This window comes from Typha latifolia, chromosome 10 (genome assembly GCF_019914945.1).
Source record: "Typha latifolia isolate L0001 chromosome 10, TyphaL0001v2, whole genome shotgun sequence".
Classification (NCBI taxonomy): Eukaryota; Viridiplantae; Streptophyta; class Magnoliopsida; order Poales; family Typhaceae; genus Typha; species Typha latifolia.
In genome coordinates, this window is record NC_133095.1 from 1207892 (window position 1) to 1227670 (window position 19779).

General features: G+C 35.3%; 1 protein-coding gene across 1 annotated transcript; it reads left to right on the forward strand.

Moving 5' to 3' along the window:
- Positions 1–2519: 2519 nt before the first annotated feature.
- Positions 2520–19372, forward strand: LOC140796508 (187-kDa microtubule-associated protein AIR9-like). The gene is made up of 32 exons (XM_073149553.1): positions 2520–3397; positions 3521–3586; positions 4863–4928; positions 5103–5174; positions 5282–5347; positions 5464–5526; positions 5606–5671; positions 6431–6530; positions 6926–7027; positions 7668–7891; positions 7990–8104; positions 8735–8867; positions 9205–9305; positions 9416–9463; positions 9598–9782; positions 9903–10020; positions 10671–10798; positions 11217–11385; positions 11841–11959; positions 12143–12311; positions 13286–13481; positions 13580–13701; positions 13793–14000; positions 14580–14653; positions 15291–15429; positions 15507–15688; positions 16132–16287; positions 17315–17446; positions 17857–17915; positions 18280–18312; positions 18418–18549; positions 18774–19372. The coding sequence occupies exons 1-32, from the start codon at positions 2630–2632 to the stop codon at positions 18948–18950; spliced, it is 4488 nt and encodes a 1495-aa protein (XP_073005654.1). The 5' UTR covers positions 2520–2629; the 3' UTR covers positions 18951–19372.
- The last annotated feature ends 407 nt before the right edge of the window (positions 19373–19779 follow it).

Below are 19779 nucleotides of genomic sequence, written 5' to 3' on the forward strand. Positions count from 1 at the left end.
CTTAAATGAATTATTATGTTTATATAGAGTTTAGTTTCGATTTTTAATCCTATAATTTATTTTCCAAATACACAAAACATATTAGTTTATATTTTTATTATTAAAATAAGCCTCATTTTAAGCTTAATTATGTTTCAATTGATTAAACCTTGACATTTTTTATTCATCTACTTGTTTAAACTTGAGCTCAGCTCAAGCCTAAAATGATTTTCAATTAAGCTTTATCGCTAATTTAGACTCAAAATTATTTTAATTCAAGTTTAATTATAGCTAGACTCGATTAAGCTCGATTTATTACACCCCTAACTATAACTATTGCTCATTTTCATATATATTGAGGATCATCTCATTTAATTATTTTTGTTACATATTAAACTCCATAATTATGATTTTTTTTTGAAATGCCCATTTTATTAGTTATCCATTTTGTTTTATATTTAAAATAATATATGAATATCACGATTAATTTTATGCTCTATAAAAAATCATTTTATTATTATATATAAAAAAAGGAAAATAAAATTAATGATAAAAGAAAGATGAAGACTTGTTCATTGTTCCTACCAAATGCTCTTGACTGGTATCATATGTTTCAAAGATACAAAATCTATAGAGCTAAATAATAATTAATATAAACAAATGGTTTATATTTTCCCCTTTTTTCTCACATTAAAAAGTTAAGAGAATGTGTCCGAATATTTATTAAATCCTTAAAATAAAAACTAATTATGTATATAGTTTTTCTCTAAAACACAGGAAGCAAAACCAGGTGACACGTTCGTCCGGTATTTTGGATAGCCTCTGGAATTCAAATTATGTTATATTTATCCATCCACACGTACGAATCCTAATCCTATGTGCCGCAACCAGAGTCGCCGGTTACGGTGTCTCCTGTTTGTGTGACCACTCCGCCCCACGTCACCCAAAAGGTGGCATGCATGTTATCGCACACGACTATACTTTTGCATGGACTAAAATGCCCTCGTCATCCTTTGTTACATCTTTTCGCTTCAGCCCCCCTATTTATGAATTATTTATGTTTGAAGTGTTTGAGAATGATATTGATATAGTTTCAAAGTTGTTGCTTCTATACATCTCATTAGTTGGTGTGCTGATACTTTTACTTCTGAATATTATAAGGTAGGTAGATAACTAGATAAATTTGTTGAATTAGTTAGGTCGACAATAACAAATTAATGATATTTGATTTATTTTATATCTAAAAGTATAATCAATACGTGGAATCTACGAGGCATTATTTATGAGACTAAATTATTAATTTTTATTACGAAACACCACCTCTCTTAGTATATTTGTAAATTGATTCCTCATTTTACAGGTAAATTTGTACGTGATCATCTCTGACTAACGTATAAATATGTCACTTTAATGGTAGTTTTGTGATAAACTACAATTTCAATATATTCATACAGAGGTAGTTTTTTTTGTAAATATTTCTTAAAAAAGAGAAGCCAATTGCTGCAATATGTCTGAAATAAGGGGGGTCAATTGAATATATTCATAAGACCGACAACAGAAGGGCAATTTAGTCAAAACGAGAAAAGCCAACCAAGATGTTTTTCACTTCTTAATTTATTCACTTCCAACCTTTTTAACCTTCGTCGTTGCATTCCCGGTTACGTTCGACCGCAATGCCCGAGAGGGAGAGGGAGAGGGAGAGCTTGAGTGCGATTAGGGTTTGTATTCCTTCGCGCTGTCAAAGGTGAGATCGCGTTCTCTAGATTGAACCTGTGCAGCCTTCTCCTCTTCCCGAATCGCGTTCCTTGAAGTGCTCTTGGAATGAGTCCAAGTTGACTTCCTCGATCGATGTCGTATAATCTACATTTTGGTCAAGATGGAGAGGGTGGTCGCATAGTTGAAGCTTTGTTCCTTTTCTTGTACGGTTCGGAAATCTTTGAGGGTTTTAGCTGCATTCTGGTTTAAAGAACGTATCATATCTCTTGTTTCTATTCTGTTTCTGGAAGTATATAACATCAAATCTAAGTTTTCTAAGTTTTGGAATCTTTTACGTGGTTGGATGTAAATTTATGTGACTTTGTTTCGAATCCGTGTAATCTGTAGCTTTATGGTCGGGAAGTTCTAAAGGTAAGCTTATAGTTGATTATTTTTCTGAGTTGGATGTAAATTTATCTTTGAGGTTTTTAGCTACATTCTGGTTAAATAACGTATTATCTCTTTTGTTTTTATTCTGCTTCCTTTTCTGGAAGTAAATGACATTGACACCAAGTTTTCTAAATTTTAAAATATTTTATGTGATTTGGATGTAAATGTTTGTGACTTTGTTTCGAATCCGTGTGATCTGTAGTTTTGTGGCGGGGAAGTTCTAAGGCAATCTAATAGCTGCTGATTCATTTTCTTTATTTTTAGTTGTATGATGAGCTTAACGTTGGGTTGATCCCGCAGTGGAGTAATTAGGTTCTTTATGAGGAATTCGTAGTAAAATCTCAGAACTGTTGGCTTCTTATTGATTTATTTGCAGTGGCATTCCGGAGCCTGGCTATGATGAGGATGAGAATGTGATCATTCAATCTCATTAATGTGTCGAAAGATCTAGGATAACAAAATTACGCCTTGCAGAGAGAGTTGTCAAAGTCTTAGGCTTTTAGCAATGGAGTCTCTCTTGGATAGTAACTCCTTGGCTGCTCGAAAGCGTTCCCATGTTTCTTCGGTTGAAAGGGTAAAGAATTCTCTGAAATTTGCCAAACCTCATATGCTCGCTGCAATAGGTAAAAGATCAGTATCTGCTTCGTCTATCAAGAAGAAGGATGATGATGCTCCAGAAATAGAATTGAATGTTAGTGGCCTTAGGCCTATTCTGACCAACTCCAGCTTGACAACCAATGCTGCTTCACTCCGCAGAAGGAACAGCATAGGGGGGACAGTGTATTCAATGCCTAAACCACAGGAAAATGGAGATTTTGGTATTGAAAAGGTTCCTTCCTCTGTCCCTGATCCAGGCAAGAAAAATGAATCCGACAGTCAACCAAGGTCAGGGCCTTCCGATCCCTCAAAACTTCTGGCTGAAGGTAGAAGGGCTTCTCCAGTGTCACACTTATCCTCAACATCTGATAGCGGCAATGAAGATTTTACTAAGAAGCCCTCTGTTAACCCATCATTATCAATTTCTTCATTGAAAAAGGTCTCATCGCCTTTTGCGGATAGTTCTTATGGACACAGTAGCCTCAAAACTATCTCTTCGTCTTCTTCTTCTTTTGTGCATTCACCTTCAGTGACAATCAGCTTAAAGTTGGAATCCATGTCATCATCAGTAAATAGAGAGGCCTTATCAAGTTGGAGGAATTGTTCAGCTTTAGATAGTCATGATTCCTCCTTAGAGATGCTCCCGCAGGTAGATGTCAAACCCGGCAATGAAATGGTTAGTTTTCCTTTTCCTTTCCGTTTTTTTTTTCTAAACATTTGAAGCTTTGCTACTCCCTTTTACATATTTTTAAGTAATTATTATCGAGTATTTTATCTGTTTTTTGCTCCACATCTACAGAGGCTGGATTTGAGAGGACAGAGAGTTCGTAAGCTTAACACCTTGAACTTGTCACCAGATTTGGAGGTAAATAGTTATATCATTTTAAATTAACAATAATTGGATCTTCCTTGAGTGCAAAATATAGATTCCTATTGTTGTGATATGTACACCTTTGGCAACTAAGGGTATCTACAACTTGTTTATCGAGACGGATACTTGAACAATTTTGAATGAAACACAATCTCTATATCTATATATTCGTTTTTCTTAACTCTCCTATATATTGATGATTATATAAATCTCCTAGTGGCCAATTTGTTCATACATTGCACTGGATACCTTTTTCAAGGCTCTAAAACAAGAATTTCTGCTTTCAAGTTCCACCTCACAACAGCATCCAAGCCTTCATCTTTCAAGACTGTCATTGATCTTTTCTTGAACAATCATATTTGTTTTCTACATCTATATATGCCACATGAACAACAATTTCTCTTTGTAAAGGTATTTGCAGTAGATGATTTATGCACAATTGATGTCTTAATTTTTATCAAACAAGAAAGCCATGAGAAAATCTTGGCATGGAGTAAAGTAGTTAACCTAAACAAATAAGACGCAGATACATACAAGAAAAACAGTTCCATGACTCACTGAAAATCATATTGCCAAAATTCTGCTGCTCCACTCCTTTACAATGCTCTCTAACAATAATAGTCTTGTACATCTTCCAATGTGTTCATTTTACCTTATGGGACATTTCATTATTCTAAATGGTTAGGACAGCTGCAGTTTTAGACCCTCTCAGTATCGTGTGTTCTTTGGCCATCATAATGGTGCCTAAGCTGTTAGCTTCCGTTATCCTAAGCCAAAATCTGTTACTGCTCTATATGAGTTACCTCCATATCTTTGTTAAACTATTGTCATAAATCTCTTATTTCATTCTCTATTTTTTCAATCCATATATGCTTTCATGTGTGATGAATATCTTTTAAAGATATGTGTGATGCTTAGCAGTGGAAAAGTTACCTGAAAATGACTGTCATCAAATTTTGTACATTTCCCAAGTATTTCATTGTGATCTGGTTATTCATTATCTAAAGTAGGTTGACTGAACATTCTCATGTGGAGCGATCTATCCAGCTACTGAACTGTAACATGGCCAAAAATACTGTTAATTAATTTGCATTTAGTTTATTATAAAATCTGACCGTGTAGATAATTGGAAGTTTGGAACGTTCATTTCTGAGATTTTATTGCCTTCCTACATTTCATTTAAATTCTTGTAACAGGTGGTAACACACAAAATATTTCTTAGTTGAAAAGAAATTGCTGCTTTAAGATCAGTAATATTTCTTGTTTTTAGTTTGTTTATCTCAGGGACAATCTTTTATCATCTTTGGAAGGTATTGAGATTCTGAAGAGGGTGAAGGTATGCTTTTCTTACTGATTTCTAAGTTCTTTTTCTCATTCCATTTGTTTAGTGATGCAAAAGTATTGTCCATTCTAACATACTCGTCACCTGTCAGTTCAGTGCAAAGTTATAGCTTGTTGTTGATTGCATAATATAATCCATAAATGCTGCTTACCTCTATCCATTACACAGGTTCTTGATTTGAGCTTTAATACTTTCAAAGGATCTGGATTTGATAGCCTTGGAAACTGCAAAGAACTCCTGGTCCAAAATCTTCTACCTTTTTTTTATCTGCTTATGTCTGTAAATATTAGATCTTTGCTATACATATATTCTCTATAACTAAGTACGGTATGCTATTTATCATTCAGCAACTCAATCTTGCTGGAAATCGAATAACTTCACTTGCCAGCCTTCCCCAACTTCCTAACTTGGAGGTAAGTGTTTAGCACATTCCTGACCTAGGTCTTGTACTTTTTCCATCTAATTCTGTTATTATTTATGAACTTTAACAATGATTATATGGTCTCTCTCTCTCTCTCTCTCCTTCCAGTTTCTTTCTGTCGCTCAAAATAGGTTGAGGTCACTTTCTATGGTTAGTCAACCTCGGCTGAAGGTCAGTGAGTTTAATCTTTTATCTAGATGTTTATTATTTCTTTCAGTCCTCAACTTTCGTTCATTTTGTATTCACATAGGTTCTAGCAGCCAGCAAAAATAAAATATCAACTTTGAAGGGCTTTCCCCATCTACCTTCTCTCGAGGTTAGTATTGGCTGTTACTGGTATGCCTTTCTGGGTTCTCCCATTTTCTAGATTATATAACAGAGTTCCTGAATGTGTCACCTTAAAAACAGCTATCTGACTTTATACACTCGACATTGTTTTAAGTTTTGTGTGAAGCATATACATTGTTGATCATTATATACCATGGCTTTCTTTTCCTTTGACACTAAGAAGTATCCCCACACATTGTTGTTGATAATGTTGTTAACTGGGAGAAACAGGTTACTGCATCCTTTGGAAGTCACTTTACCCCCCAAATCTTTTATGCTGTAACAAAATGGTAAATGTCCGCTCATCTGGTATCAAAGCCATTGTACATACGTGGAAATTTACTCCCTACAGCTTATTTAGATATATAAAGTTGCTACTGCAACCACGATACCCAATCTTAGAAGCTGGATGTTTTCATCAAAAGAACAAGCAAAAAAGAAGAATGATTTGTTGGGAAGAAGACAAGAAAAAAATAGTTACGAAATATGTTACATGGAAAGAGAATGAGATTTAGTAAGTTCAATGAATGAATTCATCTTCTCTTTCTCGGTAACCCACTCTTGTACTTCAAAATAAGTGAGAACATCAATTGTATGTAGTTATCTTATGTGAAAAATGCTGTGTTTTATTAACACTGAAATATCTTGGAAATAAATTTGAGTATTCACTTCTAATTTCCAGATCAGAGTTTTGTGAGCTTTTGCTTTTCATTGTTACAACTGAAATTTATAACTACTACCTGTGCAGCATTTACGTGTAGAGGAGAATCCAATTCTAGAGATGCCTCACTTGGAAGCTGCTGTCATATTGCTTGTAGGCTCCACTTTGAAACAGTTTAATGATCGAGGTGCACTCAAGTTTCTAATCTTCATTGTGTTTTTTTTTAAAATTTTGTTATCTACAAATCTTTCTTCTTGTCTTCCACTGTTTCACAGACACCACACTGGTGGGAAACTTGTCAACAGCGAACCCTTTTAATTTTTTCCTGTGTATATGATTTGCGGATATGGTCTATCAATGCCGATTTTAAGAATTTTAGTTGATGGATTGTTATCTCTGGCTCTTAGATACATGATTTTTCAAGTAATTAAGCAAGATCAATATTTTGGCCCTCAGAAACAATGAGAATTTGAAATATGATGAAGCAAATACAATTAGCTTGAATATGGCTCAAATTTGTCTGTTTATAAATTTATCTTTCTTTAATTTCTGTCACATATCTAATATGGAAAGAATATGCAGATCTCTCTCCCAGCGAGAAGGAAGTTGCAAAGCTGTACCCTGCTCATACGACTTTGTGCATTCAGGATGGATGGGAATTTTGTTGCCCAGAGCTTGCTGCAGGTATGAAGTTTTGGATCCTAAATGCAATGTTAAACGTTTTAATATTCTGAAAATGTGTTTAAGACCATTTCCTGTAGTTCTTACTTAGGTCATATTAGTTCTTCACATCTATAGTTCTGTCTGTAGGCCCTCTGGCATGCTATCCTAACATATCCATTCAAATGTTTGTGAGATAATTCTTTCTGGCAGCTTGTTCCTTTTATCTTGATTATGGTAATTAAATAGTGATTTCTTACGTCCTGACAATTGTAGAAGTAATTAGTGTAAGTGGTGTATCACTAAATTCTACTGGTTCTTTAGCTGTGGATGGCTCAAGATTTATAATGCCAACTCGCATTTGATCAATTTTTGGGAGAAATTCTGGTATTGAGCAATAGGGAAACTGAAGATTCTGATAACTACTCTTTTATTGATGAACATTCTCTCACATAAATAGCATTTTCATTTTCCACATCTCTGTGTGGTTGCAATATTCGGTGCTTTTTCTGAAGCAAAAAATCCATCCAAACACGGTCTCAAGTTCTAGGATTGCCAATTTGCCATGATAAACTAGAAACCATCAGCTGTTATGTCATTGTTTTTCATTCTTGACTTTGAGCTATTAGGACTTACCTATTATAGTGCTATCTTTATTGGACAGACTCCACATTTTCCTTTCTAGCTGAGCAATGGAAGAAACACTTGCCTCCAGGATACATGATTGAAGAAGCTTCTGTTGATCAACCATTTGAAGAAGACGCTTGCTGTTGCCACTTCAAATTCACCAATTTAAACAGTGATTGTGAGTTAGTTCTTAAACATCAGTGGTTTATAGGTGACAGAACTCCTACCAACTTTGTGACTATTACTGATGCAGTGGGTGAGGTATTACTTTTATCTGATATGGCTATATCCTTTAGCAGTTGTTAATTTTCTTTCTGATCATTGCAACTTGCTGATATATTCTTGTTCTAAATAACAAGGTGTATTGGCCAAAACATGAGGATATTGGCAAATATTTGAAGGTCGAGTGTACTCCAATAATGGAAGATACTGAATTCCCATCTGTTTTTGCCATCTCTTCACCTGTTTCTCCAGGTATATTTAGAAGCTATGCAGTATCACATTCATTCGTGTTTGGTTTTTTATATGCATTCCAGTAACAAAAGGAAGATGTTAAGGCAGAACTACAGTATGCTATGAGCGACTTTGTAAAAGCAGGTGGTGCTTGAAGCTTGGATACCAGCTATTTCCATTTTCTTACTTCCCACCTTTGGAAATCCTTTTCTGCACTATTCAAGAAACATGTACTGATAAAGAGGGAATCTATTTGCAAAGACATCATTACATTACACACTAGTTAGCAAAATGTTCATGATAAGGAATGAAGTGCTCGTAGTAATACTCAAAATACTTCTGGTTGGTTGCTTTTTTTCGCATGGTGAGTTGCAGGAATTTGATATTTTTATCTTTTAGCATTTCAGCTAAGCTAATTTATTATGCTTCCTTTTATCCTTGTCTATGTTTCAATTTCCTTGGGATCCAGCTGAGTTGCTTGATGATGGAAATAGTTTCAAGTTATAATTTTCAATATCATCACTGATGACATGCATTTCAAATTCAATATGTTTTCTTATATCTTGGCAGTGATTGTAGGCATTATGCTATATAGATGTTTTTCGTTCCTCTTGGTGATTAAAACTTCATGGTCTATGAACTCTTTTCCAGCTGCACCATCAGTCAGAAATGTGCGGATTGTGGGACATGCTGTTGAAGGCAATATAATTGAAGGCTTTGGAGAATACTTTGGTGGCAAGGAGGGTCAAAGCAAGTATCAGTGGCTGAGAGAGAAAGAGAACAGGTATGCCGATGCTGATTGTGTAACCTTTTGTTTTTGCTTGTCTTTCATGAGGCTGCTATATTACTTGGTTCTTGCTTAACCATGTATGTTACAATGGTTAGTCATGGCTTTTACCTGGGCCATCACATAAGATGTTATAGAAAATACAGCCATCAATAGATCAATAAACAAAAACAATAGCAAAATTGTAAATAGACAAAACTCATATTTAAAGAAAGAGAAATGGAATGTGAGCCATGAGGTGTATAGAATCTGAATATGTTATACAATTAAAGTATTGTATTCAGTGTCTGACAATTTCTTATTGTCTATTTCTCCATCACTTCTTCTCGGCCAGTGAATTTCTATTAGCATCATCTGGTACAACCGAGTATGCTGTGACTGAAGAAGACGTTGGACGACGTGTAAAATTTGTCTATATTCCTGTCAACTCTGAAGGTGTGTTAGAGTTTCTTATGATTCTTAATATTTAATTTTTTTTCAATTATTTTACATGGCATTACACCATTACCAAAATTATTGTGCATGCTCTCTGGTGACTTTTCCAGGTCAGGAAGGGAAATCAGCATCTGTCAGGACAGAGATAGTGAAGAAAGGTAGAAACTAATCATACATCATACATTAGTTTAATACATCTTTCGTGTTCTGATCTCATGTTCTTTCGCTTTCTTCATGAATGGTACATGAACTTAAGTATTTGACCTTATACAGTTTCTGCCTTATTTTTCAGCTCCGCTGAAGGTTACCAATTTGAAGATAGTTGGTGACTTGAGGGAAGGCAATAAGGTGGCTGTTGCTGCTACTGTCACTGGGGGAACTGAGGAATTTAGCTGGGTCCAATGGTTTAAGACATCTGCATCAAAATTAGAGGGGGAACATAGTCTTGAAGCACTTACTACTTCCAAAATTGCAAAGGTAAGAAATCTTAATTTCCTAGAAGCATCACACTAGATAATTATTGACTTTCATCACCACTTTTGTAGTTTAATTGCATAGATAATTTTTCTATGACTGATCTTGTGATTTGGCTTTTAGGCATTTTGTATTCCCCTTTGCGCTGTTGGATATTATATTGTTGCAAAATTCTGTCCTGGGGCACCTAATGGTGAAACTGGTGAACCAGTATATGTTATATCAGAGCAAGTTGTCAAAAGTAAGTAACACGCCTTTCACATTGATCATAATTCACAATGTGCTTATTGAAGTATGATATAGCCAATCGTGTTTAGTGTTCGTAAAATAGATATCTTCTTCTAGTTCTATTAAATTTAATGATATTAGAAATGTTCTGTCTGGTTTATTTATATAAGTACTATATCGACCCGTCTCACTTTCTTCATGTTGTTAAAAGGCTAGTCCAGTTCAAGAATAATGGCTTTTGTATTCACTGATGTATCAGAATTTGGAATATGGTAATTTCCTAATGAAAATGAAAATGAAAGTGAAGTGATTTATTGGATCCATGTGCTGTTTTGTTGAAGACATGTAGAAAAATTAAATTCTCTCCATACATCACTAATTGGAATCGTCAAGTGAATGCTTTCTCTTGTTTTGCTGTCTAAACAATCAGCGAATAGAGTTTAAACTGCTTGAAATAATAATCCAAACCTTTATTTTCTTATGACTACAGGCTTTGATTTACTCTAGCATTAATTAAATATTCTTTATATTTGTTTCCAGAGCATTTGCTTTTTGACAAAACATACACAACTTGTGGCTTTTCTCTTAACAGAATTCTTCATGTCTATCTTTCAACTTAAGTCTACATGACTTTCAAGTTTACTGACGTGACTCTTTTCACAGCACTTCCACCGTGCTTAATATTTTTGACAGTAACTGGTGAGCTTTCTGAGGGGGAAATGCTGACCGCATCATATGGTTACATTGGGGGCCATGAAGGAAAAAGTCTCTATAGTTGGTATCTCCATGAAGTATGTTCTCATTCTCATTTATTCTGCATGCTTTAAGGGGCTTCATAGTTTAGTAATTTTATCCTGGAGTATAACAGTTCAACTCTTCTTTATGACAACCATCTATATTTTTTCTGGGTACAATGCATGGCGATAACAAGTGCTTCTGTGCATAAGATTCCCACTAATGTGGGGCTTTAGGAGAGCAAGATGTGAGACAAGTTGGGCTTGGCCCAGTTATATTTATTTAGAAATAGGTGAGGTTACAAGGGGGGCTTACACCCTTACAAGAATAAAGACGAGGAGAAAGCTTTAAAGGTAACATGGGAGGAAGAGGGAAAACGGGAACTCCATTGTTGTCAGATTTCCAAGTGGTTGTGTGGAATCCTCACATATTTCTTGCGACCCATATTTTGCTAATGTATGTGGTGCTTTGCAGACTGACGCTGATAAAGGTGAACCAATTCCAGAGGCATCAGGTCTTGTTCAGTATTGCATACCAAAGAAAGCTATTGGCAAGTTTATTTCTTTCAAGTGTACTCCTATGAGGGATGATGGTGTTGTTGGTGACCCTAGAACTTTCCTAGGCAAAGAGCGAGTCTGTCCAGGTGCTTACTTCAACAACACCACGAGAAGATTATTTCTGTTATGAGCACTTCTATTTCTGAAATGACAATTAGCAGAGAGGTTTAAACTTTAAAATGAGAAACGTCTAATTCTGGAATCTTGACAAATAAGTATGTAAAATTTTTATTTTTCAAAAACATAAACAACTATTGAGTGGTAGCAGCTGCAACTCATGCAGCATTGCATGGTCAGACCTGGTCGTTATTTTCAAGAGTCATGAGAAAGGCGAGAAATAGGACTTTTCTACCATATATATTATCAGTATTGGGTTGCTGATCATTTTATCGTTTCCATCCCCTGCTTGAAATAATTATTTTAGAGATGTGATACTTCTCACATCAGTAATAATCGTTCTTTTTACATGCATGTGAGATGCTATTTTTCACTGGTTATCCATATTTACATACTTTTGATTGGATTATTAACACTTTAACAGGAAGTCCAAGATTGCTTTCTCTCAAAATATCTGGTAAAGGAATTGAAGGCTTCACATTGGTTGCTAACAAGAAATACTGGGGAGGTGAAGAAGGTGACTCAATTTTCCGTTGGTTCCTGGTAAGTGCTTGCTGATAATCTGTCTTATAATGACTAAGTATAACAGTTGCAAGAGTTGCAGCTTAATTCTTCCTTCTATCCTGAGAACATGACCAGAGCTACTCTATGTAAACTATATCCATGTTTCAACTTGCTATCAAGGTAGTTAGAATGGTTTAAATAAGATGTATTTTGCATTTGCAGACCAGTTCAGATGGTACACAGAGTGAAATCACAGGGATTAGAACAGGATCATATACCCTGACATGCGATGATATTGGCTTCCTTGTATCCACTTCCTGTGAACCTATTAGAAGTGATGGAGCTTGTGGTCCTGTTGTTCTTTCAGAAAATATAGGCCCCATTGTACCTGGTAAGTTTATCTTGAAAAATATTATGTGAACAGGCTCTTCAGCTGTACATTTTATAATATATCTAAATTAATATCAGATACTGGCTTATCTCTAGCTATCAAGAATTTTCTTTCTTGGAGCTACAATCAACTTTATTTGGAAGTTTTCATACTCCATTTGACTATGTTAAGAAGAAAAGTTTCCCATAATGCTTGCATTTATGAAGTTGTCTGCAGGACCTCTGACCTACAAATCACTCAAACTTCTTGGCTCCATGGTTGAAGGAGGTTTTTTGAGCTAGGGGTGTAAATGAGCTGAGCTTGAGTGAGCTTGTTTTTGTTCAAGCTCAGCTTGACATTAATTTCAAACCTGTATTTTATTTCAGGCTCGGCTCACTTAATGCAGATAGAACTAGCCTCTTGTTCTAACGATGTGGCACAGATCTCTTGCTTATGAAAATGTATGATAGGTCTACGAGATAGAAATTAACATGGTTAAAGTTGAATATTGGAATTTTGGCAATTACCATCCCATGACTACAAAGTAAACATGGAGGAAAAAAAACCCTCAAAAGAAAGTAAATAAGAAAACACTTTAATGCTATGAAAAACAAATTGATGAAGAACTGATGGAATGTCAACAGTCAGCTAGTGTCATAAATCATCCAATGAGAATTTCAATTTCTGACTGGACTTTCAGGTTTAATATGAGACTTAGAAACTCACTACTGATATGCCTTTGAAGAGATGCTTCCATGACAAGTCCTGTTTAGTTGACATTTTAAAGGGTAACAAGCGTTATAAATGCTTATTGCCGGCATATTGCTGTCCATCTTCCAATACTTTAGATATTAAAAAGAACAATAGTTACAATACCTTATCATTTATGATTTTATCTGACTCTTAAAGTCGTCCTATTGTTTTGTTGTTTTTGATGCGCTATCTGTATGTGTACCTTATTACTTATTTGTGTTTTCTTCAATGCTGTGCTGCAGCGGATCCAAAAGGCAGTGAGCTTGTTCTGCCGGGGTGTTTCGAGGATGAGGAAATTATTCCCGTGAAAACTTATTATGGTGGAAAAGAAGGTGTTGGAAAATACACTTGGTATCGAACTAAATCAAAGCTTGCTGAATCGGAATTGGTCCATATAGCTTCTTTATCTTGTGATGTTAATATAGTTGGAGAAACCTTGTGAGTTCTTTACTGCTAAAATGAGATTTGTACCAACTTTGAAATCAATTCACCTTTTAGAACTAATGTTAGTCACTGATGATGGAACGTGGAAACAGAACATATATACCTTCTTTAAAGGATGTTGGCTCCTACTTGGCCCTTTGCTGGGTTCCTACGCGTGCTGATGGAAAAGCTGGAGATCCGTTAATTAGCATTAGCAGTCATCCAGTAATGGCAGGTTGCCTTGAGTTATTACATAAGCCCATGTCTGTTTTGTTACTTGTCTGAAACTTTCTTCCTCTTATTATGTGTACATCTTTAATTCACAGCTCTTCCTTCTGTTTCCGGAGTGTGTTTGAAAGAGATAGGATCGGGTGTATATAATGGATCAGGAGTATATTATGGTGGGTATGAGGGGTCAAGCCTCCATAGCTGGTATAGAGAAACTAATGAAGGAACTATAATTCCTATAACTGGAGCTAATTCTACCACTTATGAAGTTACAGACTCAGATTACAAGTGCCATCTATTATATGGGTAAGTAATTTTTTTTATACTTTTTAATCTGTTGAATGTTCTCATCTGTTCATCTAGAATTGTGGTTTTAGAATTGGTGAGTAGAAGCTTCTGATCTGTGTTATGAGGCATAGAATTGAATTTGGGCTCATCAAGGAAGTTAACTAACTGGAGGGTCTTATGGAAAAATCAACTAAAGTATATATCAAAAAGTAACTTGGTTGTAGTTGTTTTCATTAAGCATAAGCTGTAGGAACTTGGCTTAGGGTGTCTTCTCTAATTTCAGTAGCTTGGAGAAAAATGTTGAAGAGAACCTAATCTTTAGGGTGGAAGCAAGAACATAGAATAAGGTAATGAATCCCGGAGAGCATCTAGAGATTATTGTAATATGGCGTCAGTGTCTTATTTATTCATCAGCTAGTTAATTCAGCTACTGTGCTCAATCATTTTCTTCAAATTGGTTTCTTGAGAACTTCCATACTTTTAGCTCTTTGCGCTTCTTTGTGAAGTAAATGAGTTATTATCTATTTTCTTATGGAGCATGTCGCCACTCTCTTTGTTCTCTAATCTGTATCTCATTGTCTGATGATTATGTGGCAGGTATACTCCTGTTCGTTCAGATGGTGTTGTTGGAAAACTTAAATTATCAGAACCATCCACTGTGATTCTCCCAGGTGAAGTCAGAAACCTGATGTACTAAACTTTGGCACATTTTTTTCTTTTATGCTGAGATAGTCAGATCTCTATTATTCTATAATCTCTTGGTTCTTAAACACAAGGAAGATATATGAAGTTATGAACTGTCAAGTTAACAGAGCTTCGTTATTGGTTTGATAGTTTCCTGTAAATTTCATACTGAGAATTGCAATCTGCTCTTTCACTTATAGTATAAAGTTGGCTTTGATGTAAAATCTGAATATTGTATATTAATGCTTATAAGTGCCAGTGCTATTGAAACTGTTTCTAACAATGGTCTCCTCGTACACATATATATAGTCACATACATAACCACATGCATATACAAAACAAAAACTGATTTCTCATGATGTGCATTTTGTTACACTTGTTTCTTCTGCCCCATTTCGTCCTGCATGATATAGGATTTATACTTCAGATGTACCTGATGACGGTATCACACTTATTTTTTGTTGAAAATCCAGATCAAAGCAATATTCTTTTTCATCATGCAGGAAAATTACTTTAGGAACCAGGATATCATTAAAGCAATATCCCATTGTTGGTGTATTTAATTTCAAATATAGTAGGTATGCATCAAATTGTCTAACCACAGTTACTACCCGATTTTCTCAGAACTTCCAAAGATTGAAATGCTTTTTTTCGAAGGAAAGGAGGTCGAAGGAGAAATACTCACTGCTGTTGAAATAATTCCAAAAACTGAAGTTCAACAGCTTATTTGGGACAAGTATAAGAAAGAGATTGTGTATGAATGGTAAGATATGAGCTATATTACGTCATTTCTATTTTAATACTTCCTCTTGACTATAATCATCCAAAATCTGGGAGTAGGTCTTATTCAATAGGAACAGGAGAGTGTCAATCCTTTGAAACATTGGCTGCTCAACACTCTTGCTCATATAAGGTGTGCTTAGAGGATATTGGTCGATGCTTAAAATGTGAATGCGTTGTTATAGATAACTTTGGGAGATCGAGTGAACCTGTATCAGCGGTGACTTCTCCTATATTGCCAGGTTCTCTCTCTTCCCATCCAATTTAGCTTTTCATATAATTAATTTAGTTATTGGTCCTTATTTTTTATCAATCATAATAAGTCTTTCCCCAAAAGTCCGTAGTTGAGCTTTTATTTTGGGGGTTTATAACTTGAAGCTGGTGTAGATATTGCAACAATGGAATTCACATTTATGTGTTAAAACATTGAGCTAGATCTAGTATTTGACCCCTACTACTGTACATACCAGGATCTCGCATTTCCAGAAATACTTGGTAAAGAAAATGCTCTCTTGATCACGATATTAAGCATACCTGGAATAGTACATTTTGATGGATATCTTGTGTTCCTAAATTTTCTAGTTTCTACTACCTATAAATGTTTAATTTCAAACTTTGCCATTGTCTAGTCAAATTTAACATGATAAGCTGCTGGTTTTCCTTAATGATTCTTTGATGTTTGTAGGGATACCTAAAATTTATGATCTGAAGATTGAAGGAAGTGGTTTCCACACTAATTTATATGCTGTTCGAGGAACTTATAGTGGTGGAAAAGAGGGCAAGAGCAAAATTCAGTGGCTCAAATCGACAGTTGCAAGTCCTGATCTTATCTCCATACCTGGTATACTCTTTTTTGTTATCTTTTCTTTTTCCTATTAAAAGTTTAGAGCTGTTATCGTAGGTGCCTATTCACATTCAATTGCATTCTAGTCGATACCCAATCTCTAGGAGACCATGCAAGCAAATTGCTCAACCACTCTTTCTTTTGGTTCAATTTAATTACCTTTTCTCAATTCTGTGGAAATTCTCAAGTATTTTGATCTGTCATCTTTTGTGCCACCCCTATTAACACTTCAAGTTAGCATTTGGTAATACTTGCTCTTCTCCATTATGTGGTAAAGGATTGGGTCATGGAGCTGTTAATGAGGTGATATCAGACATGAGGTGATATCAGACATTCCTTTATCTGGATTTGCTAGGTCCCAGATTTGGTACTACCTCAAGTTTTATCTACATCCTCGTAGTTTAGTAAGTGTGTTTTTATAATCCTACCTCAAGTTTTATATAAATATTCTTAGTTTTAGGAAGTTGTACATGTTCACAACTTAATGTTCTTTTCTTTGTTTGAGTAAATTTCACAACTTAAAGCTAAGTAGTTTACCCGCATCTGTACCCTGAACGAGAGTTTCCTTTAAGATTATGGAATCATTAATCATGGCTTCGGATGCTGATGCTTACATTCATGGATTTTTGCTATAATGTTTGCCTGACAAATTAGAACAAAATAGGCATCCACTGTTAACCAAGAAACCTGACAATCTTGATGAGTTGCCAAAATATACCATTTTGGTAGAACTTAAACAAAGATGGTTACTTATTGGGGCATGGGGATATTACTGGGCAGCATTGAATTCCAATGCAGATATATGCACACATATGGACACTAGTAGACTAGCAGTGTTTCTCAAACAGTTAAAATGGATTTGGTTTGATGACCAAAGTGGTATACTGGTATAGCACATGAATACTCTTTTGTATTAATAGGTTTCTACTTGGCATGCAGCACACTTTCCATCTGATGTAACTACATGACAATCAGATGATATCTTCAGAATTCTGGCCTTCATTGTTTAACGATTTCAATGCAGGTGAAGTGGGGAGAACATATGAAGCTAACATTGATGATGTAGGGTACAGACTAGTGGCAGTTTATACTCCTGTAAGGGAGGATGAAGTGGAGGGACTACCTGTTTCTGCATCAACAGAACCGATTGCAGTTGGTAATGTCCAAGTGATATTTGATTTGTTTTCCTCCATTTTCTCCGTTGAGTGTCTTTCTTCAATATGATATGACAGACTAGTGGCAATTAAGACTTATCTTATCCCTTTATACTTTCTTGTTGCCCTTAGTTGAGATGTTGAACTAGTAAATAGTAATACCACAATATATTATCTGCACTCAAATAGATTGTGGATCTAATCACTGAACCTCAGTATTGAAATTGTGGTCCATCTTTGGCTTGAACAAGGTTATCTGTCATATCACTATGTAAATTTTTTGATGAACAACAGCAATAAAGTCCAACTTTTTTTTTTTGGCAAAAGCAACTATGACGCGATGCCATGTAGATCCTCTCCACAAACCTTTTCCTGCCAGCTATATTTGCTCACTTTTTTGTATCATTTGCAGAGCCTGATGTCTATAAAGAAGTGCAACAGAAGCTTGATCTTGGTTCCATGAAGTTTGAGGTGAATTTTACTGCACTTCAAAAAAGATATTAAATTCTTTAAAATGGAAGATATATACTTTTTTCTAGCATACACTCCTGAATTGGTTAAACATCTTCCTTATAGTAAGATATGAAAAGAGTATAATATTGGCATTATTTTGACACTAGATGGACACTGAAATGCAAAAACATCAACTCTGATCGCCATTTTCTATTTCTGCTAAAAATTCCTGTTTGACAGCCAGGTTGTCATAAGTCACCGGTTTGAAAACGTTTGTATGATTGCATATTCATTCATATAAAGCATTTGTGCATTTGATATATGAATATGCTTGATAAACATTTTCCTGAAAGTTGACATATTCCTGTTGTAATGGAAGCAGGTTTTGTATGACAAGGCCAGGCCACCTAAAATGGTAGCTATCTTTGGTTTATGTTTTGATGTATATTAAGGAACATGAATCTCAAAGTGATTAATTCAGGTGGAAGCTAAGTCTTATGATTTGTGACCAACTTAACAGGCTCCAGGAGTGCAAAATCTTGAGAAAAGGATTTTAGAAGTCAACAGAAAGAGGGTTAAAGTTGTAAAACCTGGCTCTAACACTTTGTTTCAGACTATTGAAGTACGGGGAACCTATGCCCCTCCTTTCCATGTAAGATTTTTTTTTACCCTCTCAAAATATGAAATGCCCTATATTAGTTGAACTGTTGTAGGATGTAGAAATTGACAAAATATTTAAATTCTATCATATATTAAGACATGTAGAACGACCCAGTTGATTTAGCATGGATGTAATGTTGCCTACTTTATAGACTAGTCATCCAGCATAAAGTTCTAGACATTCTTGTGGTAATGAATGATATTGGCAATTTGCAGGTTGATCTCAATCGCAATGACCAACTCTGCTTCAAGATTGTCATCGATAGCGATAATGAAGTGAATGTGGTTGTGCCAAACCGATATATGCGGGATGTCATTGTTCTTGTTCTAAGAGGACTTGCTCAAAAATTTAACAGTACCTCCCTTAATTCCCTTCTCAAGTTAGGAAGGTAACACCAGCAGACGTGTGAACTTGAAGGTACTGGACAAACGACGTCTCCTAGGCACTAATTAGAGGAATTCATTGATCTCAGCGCATACTGACGATTTGACAAGATCATGCAGAAGTTCCCTAGTTTCATTATGTTTCAACAGCTTTGGTTCGCACACGCTCATGACATGATTCAACCTGTATATTCTTGTACAACATATGACAGGCCCCTTCAAGGTGCTGTTGTTATTTAGCACCATTCATTGATTCAATTTTCTCTCTTTTTGAGAGAACCATCCATTGATTCATCTTCACTCTTAATCTTTAATCACCAGTTCAGTGGCTTGTACAATCCACATTACTGCCGCTGGAAGATGTACAATTCAAAATATATAGGATGTAAATAAACAGCTTTAAGTATACATACAGCAATTTTTTTCCCAAATCATGTGAGAACTTAGAATTTGAACATCGTATGGCTTCTTCTTCTTCTTCTTTTGGTTCCCCACGGGTCATCTATTTAAATTTGAATGTGCGTTTGTTGTGATGGTGCAGATGCTGTTTTCACATCTGGACATGATCTGAAATTCTGAATATAGCAAGAAAATTCACCAAATCTTTTTAGAATTTCTTTGCCACGGGAATTCTCGACTCTCCAGCTAAACTTGTTTTAAGTTGCTCTACTGAGTTATTTATCATATTAAAGAGATTTTAATTTGTAACTTAGAACTTCTACTTTCATCTGAAACTGCTTAGTATTAGCTATGAAGGTATAGGATTGTACGGGGAGTATGGTCTCAATCATCACCACCATCATAAAGCTTCTCGACAATATCTTATCCACTTGGCAAA

Coding starts and splice junctions, on each gene's coding strand:
- LOC140796508 (XM_073149553.1), top strand. CDS start 2,630: ATGGAGTCTCTCTTGGATAGTAACTCCTTGGCTGCTCGAAAGCGTTCC. Junction 7,028..7,667: donor TTGCCCAGAGCTTGCTGCAG/GTATGAAGTTTT, acceptor TTTATTGGACAG/ACTCCACATTTTCCTTTCTA. Junction 8,105..8,734: donor CTCTTCACCTGTTTCTCCAG/GTATATTTAGAA, acceptor ACTCTTTTCCAG/CTGCACCATCAGTCAGAAAT.